Below are 9813 nucleotides of genomic sequence, written 5' to 3'. Positions count from 1 at the left end.
TTCTACGAGACCAGGGAAACAGCAACAACACCGCCCCCCTCAGGAGAAGCCGGGCAATACACTTCATTGGAGATTACAAAGTAAATAGGATTTTTTAAATCATTTTTTCCCCCTTTACTATATTTAAATGTGTTATAAAAGAAAATGATTGCACAATGATACCTTTATCTAATTCTTTGGCATTTTTTTGCAATAGCGTGAAATATTTTTGTTATTACATTTGGAAAGCTAGTTTATTTTACAAAAAAAATAATAATAATGAAACAGTATTTTTAATTGAACATAGTGAGAGGGTGAAAAACAAGTGTTAGTTTAATTTTATCTTTGACTATTTTTCACTCTGTGTTTTTAATGTATTTATTAAATTGGTTCGTGTCATAGGTTCGTGTAAAACTCCGGAATAGTTTTGCATTTTTTGTTGGCCAACCAGAAGTTTCCCTGCGGACCAACATGACAGCGTGACGCCTGAAAAAAGGTAACGGGATGCTTATATTTCTGTTATATGTAGTAGTATATACAGATAATCTATATTTATTTTAACCACACTGTTACCTTTCGCTTGTTAAAGATTACATTTCGTGGAAGATTCGGGGCTGTTTGTATTTTGTGGGCCACGCCATGCTAGCACTTGTAGCGCTAGCATATTATGAGTATGAAAGCTTGTATATTTTACTCTCAGTTAAAAGTTCACCATCTCTGGTCAAACGTGGTCTATTTATGGTGTTATAGTTGTTGTGGTGCTTTATAATGTCGTTTTGAAATCTGACGTTAACGTTAGAAGCTGCTAAGATTGAGGCGAAGACTCGACTTAGTTTGGCCCTTGTAGGTACCCATAGCAGAGCTGACCCATTATTTTGCCGCAAAAACTCAAATTCTTTAGGTTGTTTGATATTTTTCAGGAATTGTGAACAAAAAATGCGTTTGTTGAAACTATAAGTTAAAATGTGAATTACAATAAAAACTAATTATTAAAAAACAAAGAAAAAATGACTATTAAAACCTTTATATCCACCCAAATTTGGAGTTTCATGTTGAGAAACTCATCTATCACACCATAAATGCTGTCTGGAAACCCCAATACACAAATAGCATAATCTTGAATTTATTTAATTTTCATTCTTCCTCTAAAATGTATCTTTGGTATCATTTAAAATCTCATAACCACTTCTAAATTCTACAGTGTCCCCATGGATGATCTGACCCGAGCTCTCTCGACCAGCTTTGCTGTGTCCCAGGAGCCCAACAGCACCGCCGCCCCCCATCCTCGGCTCAGTCAGTACAAGAGCAAGTACAGCGTTCTGGAGCAGAGTGAGCGCCGGCGGCGCTTTCTTGACTTTCAAAAAAGGTGGCCACCTCCTCCTGTCTCAAACCAGTTATCCTCAAGTCTTCCTCCACACACAAACATCATGCCAGACTATTTTCTCCCCTCTCTCTCCACATTTCACATCTTCTCCCTATAATCTCATGGATCTACTTTAATCCACATATTGCTTTAAATAAACATGAGTATCACAGAATTAGTTTTTACAAAATTATGAAAAAATGAGCAACAGAACAACCCCGCCATCCTCTTTCTGCTCTTCTTAGTAAAAGATTAAACTATGTCAACCATGCGCGGCGCTTGGCCAGCGGGGACTGGACCGGAGCAGACAGCGATGGAGAGGAAGACATGGACAAACAAGATGAAGGCGAGCAGAACAAGGGGGGTGAGATGGAAGATGAGGGCATGGAGATCGAGAAGAGGAAGCTGCCAAAGCATTACGCAAATCAGGTCAGTTTAGATGTATATTTAGAGAGGTCACTACACTTCACTGGACACTAAACCATCACGTGGAGTCTTATGTAGCCCACTAGAGGGCGCCTTAGTGTTGCCCTTATGGTTTTCCTCCTTGACTCCCATCTGTCTGTGGAATTAGGATACATTATGTTTGATAAAGGATTGTCTTAAGATAAGAAACCAGGATAATATTTAATTTCCTTCCCGTCAGCTCATGCTGTCGGAGTGGCTGGTGGACGTACCGTCGGAGTTGGACACAGATTGGCTGTTGGTGGTCTGTCCTGTCGGGAAGAGATCTCTCATTGTTGCCTCCAAGGTGAGAAAGTGTCTTTTATTTGCCCTTTAGTTCCTCTTTTTCAAACAACAGCAGGAGTTGTATCTATCTGGATTTCCTCCATCTGCAACGTGAAGTCCAAACTGACACGAAGAAACAGCTGAACTGAAGATCGATAATTTGGAATTTTAAACATTTTCTTCCAGTAAATTTAATTTTTCATAGTGGCCCCATAGAAAAGGCTGTGATGTGACATTGTAAGAGCATAGCTGCGAAGAATTGGAAACAATAAAAGATAACTTAAGAGATTATTGCTAAGACAAAGGTAGATTTCACTGAATTATTTAAATTCTCACTCCGATCATCTTTTGAAGAAAAGCACTCCCAGCGATCTTTTATTAATGATTATGCAATTTTTAGCCCAAATATAAATAAAAAAAAAAAAACAGTCAATTTCTAGGAAATGGTCTCTGCAGTAGTTCGTTTGAAATTTGCCTCAATTGTGGGCGGGGCCATTGGCACAGAGCAACCCTGCCCCCCTTCCCCTCCTTGTTGCTTAGACCTGCAGGCAGGGAGCCTGTGGCCCAATGCGCATATTATCTACATCACAAATTTGCTGTTTTTCAAATGTTTTTTTTATTTTTCCTGATTCACAACGATTTGAATACAGAAACACTCCAAAATGCAATTTTAGGCTTAATTTTCTTTATTAAAGTCCTCCATTATCAGTAGAATACCACAAGAGCATGTTAAAAACATAATTTCCATTGGAGTGAGTCTTTTAATAAAAAGAGCATTTCCATCAAGAACAGCAGAAACATCTGAGAGCTGTCTGTCGCTATCACAAGTTTACAGTGTGATTGATGGATGTTTAACTCAGAGCAGATCTCTTCTGGCCGTCAGTACATCAGAGGTGACACCTCACTTAGTGTAATAACCAGAGGGCATCTGTGCGACGTTACAGGATGCAGCGGGAGCTCATGGGGGGTGAAAGAGAGCAAAATGTGCTGCATGCTGACAAAGTGAGAGATTTCACAGCCAGGTAATGAAGATTTCACTTTGACTGTCATGTCAACACCAGATTTCTACACTGGAAAAAATTATATAATATTTTTTTTCCTTTTTCTAATGCCATAAGAAACAATGGATGCTAGAAATAAACATGAAGTAGACTGTGCTTTTTAACAGTGCCACTTATAAAAGTGTTGCATTATTTATCAAATAAACTAAGCGATTTATTGATAAAGTAGTAGTTGAAAACTGAAGATGGAGGACGGTTGAGGACTTGTGTGACGGGTTAAATACATGGAGACAGAGGTAGATCTGTTCAGGTGAGGCAGAGGAAGACACAGAAAGATGTGCAGCAGGTTAGAGTGATCAAAGACAGATGGAAATGGGTTGACGGGTTCCATAAGTGATCTAAAGATGGAACAAGAATTTTGAAGATCCGATATCTTCTAGTAAAAGATGTGGTTGTGGAACAGGACGTAGCAAAGATCAGTAAAAAGTTCAGAAGGTGAAGGCTTGGAAATGTTTAGAAGAATGAAGTAGAGTTTCTGTCTGGACGGTTTAACAAGATCTTGGAGAATGAGAAGATAAATGAAGAATGAAGAAGTGTTCTGATGTTCACAGAGAGAAAATGAGATGGGATGAGTTTTTGAAATGCAAAAGGGATAAAGTTGATGAAAGACGCACATTGACTCTATATAAAAACTGGAGTGAGTGGCCCCTCCCCCTCACCTCCCAAACAGGAAGTACCAGCTGGTTCCAAGAAGTCAAAATCCCATAGACTTCTATAGAGAAATTAACAGCTATTACCCAGTCATTATATTAGTCAGAATTACCATCTTGCTCTGCTACCTTCTTTGTCTTCTTGGTCCAATTCTCCTACAGCCAGTAGTTCACACACTAAAGCTATGGGAAAGAGTAGTGGAAGAATGGCCGAGTAAGCATTTGTGAGCAACAGTGTGGTTTTGATGTCAAAAAAGAGAACCGCAGATGCAATGTTTGCCTTGAGGATGCTTCTGGAGAAAAACAGAGAACACCAGAGGGAGCTGGTTTGTGTCTCTAGATCTAGATAAAGTCTGAGAGAGGAAATGAGGAAGTCTGGAGCAGTGGAGAAGTACGTTGAAGTTCCTATAGCAGATGTATGAGAGCTGTAAGACAGTGATGAGATTTGCTGTAGGTGGGACAGGGGAGTTGAAGGTGGAGATAGGACTGCACCAGTTATCAGCTTTGAGCTCCTTCTTGTTTTGTAGTGATGGACAGACTGTCAGATAAGGATAGGCAGGAATCTCTGTGGATCATGATGTTTGCAGATGACATTGAGATTTAAATGGGGAGCAGGGAGAGGGACATCTAGAGAAGTGGAGGTTTGAGTATCTGTGTGTAAATGACAAGTGGAGCAGTGAAGTTAAAGGGAGCAGGTTTGAGGCAGGTGGGGGACTTTAACCTTTGGGCTTTCCTAGGTATGTTGGGAGTTTGGTCATCTGGACCCCACAAGATGGTGCACTGAACTTTTTTTTTTTCAATGATTTTTGATTTTCATTTTTGTCGGTGGCAGACATGAATTCCTGTCCACCTTCATCCACATTTGTCACGGGTTGAATAACATGTCAATGTAAGGCTTGGGTCATCTGGACCCTATTAGACTGCACAATACTTAAAAACTCAGTGTGGAAAAGAGGTCTGTACAGCATGTTGGAAAAGGTGGAGAAGGTTTCATGTGTGACTAAAGAGTATTGGCAAGAATGAAAGGAAAGACATGTTCAAGTTGGTCAGGAGAGGTCCTGGTTAAAAATCCCGGTCGAGCCCCTAAGTTTTCACAACTGGCTTGAATAACTGCCATGACAAGTCAGAGGTAATACTTCATCAAAGTTTATTTAAACAAATATCAACCCTAATAAAAATGGAAAAAAGGTGAAGGAGTTGGTAGATGGCTAAAATGTCAATTGCCAGACGAGGGAGAGCAACGCCATGACTCTCAGAAGCTTTTATACCCTCTGTGGGGCTGGCCACGTCCACCCAGAGGGTTGGGACTCCAGCACCACCAGGACCTGCAAATGAGATGAGGAAACACAAACACAAAGCCACACAGGCCTGGAATAGGAGAGGACTGGGCTGTAGCAGGATGGTCATGGATGTACCAGCTCCGTGGACTTGTGGTAGAGTGTCTGCCATGAACCTAAGCTAAAGAGGACATAGGGGTGGTTGGGATATGATGAGGATTATGGGGGGGGTTTGATTATGGCAGATAAAAGTGATTTATGTCTGTTTTTGTTTTGTCAGTTTGCCAGAAACCAAAGCTCAAGATTTGAGGTTGAGTCTGGAGCTGTGGTCATGTCTCAGTCAAGTTAAGCACACCCCATCAAAAAGCTCCTTCATTTAATGAGTCAACTTCTGATCAAATCTTAAAACATCAGCAAGACTTTGATATATATGTAGCAGTAGAGTCAACCGTTTCTCACTTATTGTGACAAAATGTACTCAGACAACTGAGGTTGTAGTTCTGTGGAACCTTTGGGCTTCAGCTGTTGAGCAACCGCCTTTACATGTAAAAGCCACGTATGTCATTCAAGAGCTTCTGTGGTTGAGGTGAAACAAAAATGGTTCAAGATGCTGCGAACGAAGGCCTTCTGAAGAGCATACGCAGTTTTTCTCTAGTCTGCAGCACATTTTGATTTCTCAGTATTTGATTTCTCAATTTGGAGATGTCCGTGACGGAGCTTTGACACAAACTGATTCAAAAAAGAGCTGAAGGTCCAGTTTGTACGAGTAGAGGAACTTAATGAGACAATGTGCTGCCAGAACCCAGCTGAAATGTCCACACAACTTCTGTTTCTTACTTTTGTGAGACAAAGGAAACGGCTAGGAAATATTTTGTTGAATTATTGGATTTCACTGCAACAGTTTTATTTAAATAAAAGTTCTCATAAACTAAATTATACTATAAGTTAAGTCAATAGGAGACAGGTAAGAACTTGTATGTTGGAAAAACATACCAAAGAAAAATTATCCACTTTCTCGTAGTACTGGCCAAAACTAAAATGGCCAACGATCAGGAACAATGTAAGTAGTGTCTGCTTGGGCTTTTTTGAAAACATAATTATGCATCCTTCCTGAGTGAATGTTTTACTATGGCAAGTCCTTGTTCAGACAAACCAACATTTGCAAAGTTTAAAACATGTGTGCTGACATGTTGTTTCCTGTTGTACTGTGTATGGACTCTCTGAAGATGAGCTACTAGCAGGTATGCAAAGATACTCCCTTGCAAGTTTGCTTATATGTAGGAATGTCATTTGTTGAAGTTTCAACCATGCTAAGGGGTCTTCCTCATTGTCTATGACCGTGAACAGCAAGATGCCATTAAGCTCAGCTACTACAGTTTATGACAGATAAATAACAGAGGAAGTAGGGAGTTGGACTATCTTGAAAAATTCCCCACTGTCTTTTGTGCTTCGGGTGTTAAGATAACTATTTATCACATACATACCGATAAGCCATCTTTTGCAGTACGATGGTGATACATTTTGTCTTGGACAGGCTTAGTTGGAATGCTTCTTTTTTTTTTTTTTTTGGCTTGTAAGCTCCCAGCTTTGCATACATCTCAGGAGATATTTACTCCATCTTCTTTTTGCAGATCTTTTTCAAAACAAACAAGGATTTGAGGTTGTAGTTTGTTGACTCAGACTTTCTGCTTCCTCCATAGATTAAGGAGTATGGATGTTAGAAAATATTGATTCAGTGAAATATCACAATACTTTATGTGATGATACTTTATCTGGCGATACCATTGATATATATTACTGGATTGGAAATCACGTGACATACAGCGTGACAAACATGCGGTGTTACTTTGCATTGAGTCTTCCCCAGGACTTCCGAATAAGTACAAAAAGAACCACAAAAGGGGACACGATGTTTTGCAATCCACCTCAAAACCTTGTATTTTGCTCAGCATTTTAACTAAATCTGTTTTTATTTGGGCTTGAAATGATTGTTTTATGCGGTAGTTGCTCTTGTCTTTTATGTCTCTTAGCTTGTGAGATTTTGTCTTTTATGTTTTTAACCTGCAAAGCTTTGTCTTTTATGTTTTTACTTTTTGAAGTATTTGTTTTTATGCTTTTAACTTGTGAAGCACCTTGTGACTTTTGTCTGCGAAAGGTGCCATATAAATAAAAATTACTTACTAACTTATTATGTGGCGATACTTTTATGGGGGCAACACTTTTATGGGGCAATACTTGTATTGATTTATTGCCAAGCAAACTTGTAGTTCAGTCTTACTTTTTTCTCTTTGTTTATTTCCTAAGTTAGCAAAAGAAAATCACAATGAATGTGTTTAGGGTAAAAGCAACTTGTTTATGAGATACAGTTGCATTGCTCAATATTCTGATCATTAAATAACATGTAGTTTACAATTTTCCTTTTCTGAAAAATATATTAGTATTCAGACAATTCCTAAGTCATAATTTACCTTTAAAAAAATGTCTGATACTGTCTTGGGATATATTGGGATACGTATCGTATCATGACACGTAGATCGCGATACGTATTGTATTGCCAGTCTCTTGCCAATACACAACCCTATTAAAGAGTTACTTCTTAAGCCTGATGTTCTTTTTCCGCTGCTCTTTGTGCTTTTAACCTGCGTTTAGGGTCATTTGTTGTACATTTCCACCTAAGTCCTCAACAGTGGTGATAGGGCAGCATTCCTTCTTCTCTTACGCTTTGTGTCTAACAGATTCCAGTTTGGTTTTATGTGATTCAACACTTTCACCCGGTTCTCCTCTGAGTCAGTCAGACTTCAGACAAGTATGTTGGCCTGCTTCCTACAGCAGGGGGGTTGCAGCAAATACTTGTTACTTGTTTATAACATTTCTAAAATGTGTACCCAAATAAAGGCACGTCGCAAAAAGACTTAATTTTTTGATGTTGTATGTCAACCAGTTTGATGTCATGAACTTTTCCCCCATAGGGGTCCACTGCAGCGTACACCAAAAGCGGCTACTGTGTGAACCGCTTCCCCTCCCTGCTGCCGGGTGGGAACAGACACAACTCCGCCATGGGAAAAGGTGGGTGGATTTTACTGTCACGGGCCAGAAATACTCCAAAAGATTTTCCTAATCAGTAGTCACGACAACAAGAAGGAGGAAAATGTGTTTATAATGACACAGCTATAACTAAGTTACACAGTGTTTGAAACAACAGCTCCAATAAAATTATAGATTGGAAATAGACAGGAAATTTAAGAAAAACTTTATTTAAACAAAGAAGTGTCATAACTGATCCATATTAAAATAAGTAAATAAACTCCCGTAAGTGACCATGACATAAACGGTATCATGTCCTTGGAGGTGTCCATTATCAGAAATGAATGGACGACGCAGGCCTACGTCGTCCATTCATTTCTGATAATGGACACCTCCAAGGACATGATCCCTTATTTATAACCCTAGAGAAAAAAAAGTAGGTCATAGTTTCAAAAACAGCACAGTTATTACATTTATTTTAGTACTATTAGTGTTGTTTAAATACTAGACAACAAAAACAACATATTTTCTCAAAGTATTGTTTAAATATATCGTTTTTTTTGCATTACTGAAACATTAAGAATTTCAATTTTGCAACTTTTTTGAGTCTTTAAATTGTCAAAAAAACAACTTGACCATATTTCCATGTTTATTTGATCATAGATCATGTCATAGAAACCCTTTTTGCTTTGTAAACCTGTCATTTTCCAGGACACAGTTTTTGCAGAGTGGCATTTTTTTTATTTAAAATCCGCCTTTGAGTTGTTGGTGTTGAGGAACCCCGCCCCCTCTACCTCTCCCTGATACTGAGGGCTCTCTGTTTACATGCTCTCTAGATAGCTTACAGTCCCTCACACCTTCAACCAACTGGTGCAACAATTACCGTGAGCAATATTGGAGCCATCTGCAGTTGTGAGCCAGATACCGGATGCATCAGAATGGAGCAGAGCAGGAAGTTTGTGGCTCCGCCCATCATATTTTCTTCTTCACAAATATGATCTTTTTCAAATGGCTGTTTTCATCTGCTCCTGATTCACAACAATTTTAATAATAATAAAAAAAAACTAAATTACTATTTTTTTCCTATTTTTTTAATCAAATTAAACTTTATTAGTATTACACTTTTCCAAATCATGTCACTCAAAAGGCTTTACTTACGAACATAATTAAATATCAAAAACAACAAAGCAAGATACTGCACACTCAAATAAAAAATTATATTTTTCCTCCATCGTGAGAAAAATGACACAAGAACATGTCAAAAACACCAAGAACAGTAATAATCAGAGTGGGTTTATAATAATAATAAGAATTGTCAATGTTAAAAGCTGATATAACTCTTTGATGCGGACAACGCTCTTATGTTGAACCTCAGAAGTCCCTCCATTCTGATTGGTGTCTTTATAATAAAGACTCAGCATTACTTCTGTCATTGATTGAAAGTATACGTTTTGGTTTGATGTATTTTTCATGCAGATTATACCATCTTGGACTGCATTTACAGCGAGGTGGACAGAACCTACTACATCCTGGATGTCATGTGCTGGAGAGGCCATCCGGTCTACGACTGCCCGGTAAGACCGCTTTCTCATCTTCATGCATTCTGGGAAGATGAGTGTTTCTAAAGATGGAGCAATCATTTCTGATGAGGGTTCTGAACAGTGAACCCTGACATGGCCAGATTGACCACAGTCAATGGGTCCTACTACCTGCCATACCTCTAGCTCTTA

At 38.8% G+C, this 9813-nt stretch overlaps 1 protein-coding gene across 1 annotated transcript; it reads left to right on the top strand.

The window, feature by feature from the left end:
- Positions 1-381: 381 nt before the first annotated feature.
- LOC112139721 (snurportin-1) lies at positions 382-9723 on the top strand. The gene is made up of 6 exons (XM_024262556.2): positions 382-475; positions 1181-1345; positions 1588-1771; positions 1989-2093; positions 8029-8125; positions 9560-9723. Exons 2-6 carry the CDS (start codon positions 1188-1190, stop codon positions 9706-9708), a joined length of 693 nt encoding a protein of 230 aa, XP_024118324.1. The 5' UTR covers positions 382-475; positions 1181-1187; the 3' UTR covers positions 9709-9723.
- The last annotated feature ends 90 nt before the right edge of the window (positions 9724-9813 follow it).

This window comes from Oryzias melastigma, unplaced genomic scaffold (genome assembly GCF_002922805.2).
Source record: "Oryzias melastigma strain HK-1 unplaced genomic scaffold, ASM292280v2 sc01337, whole genome shotgun sequence".
Taxonomy (NCBI): Eukaryota; Metazoa; Chordata; class Actinopteri; order Beloniformes; family Adrianichthyidae; genus Oryzias; species Oryzias melastigma.
This window is presented reverse-complemented; position numbering and strand designations above follow the sequence as displayed.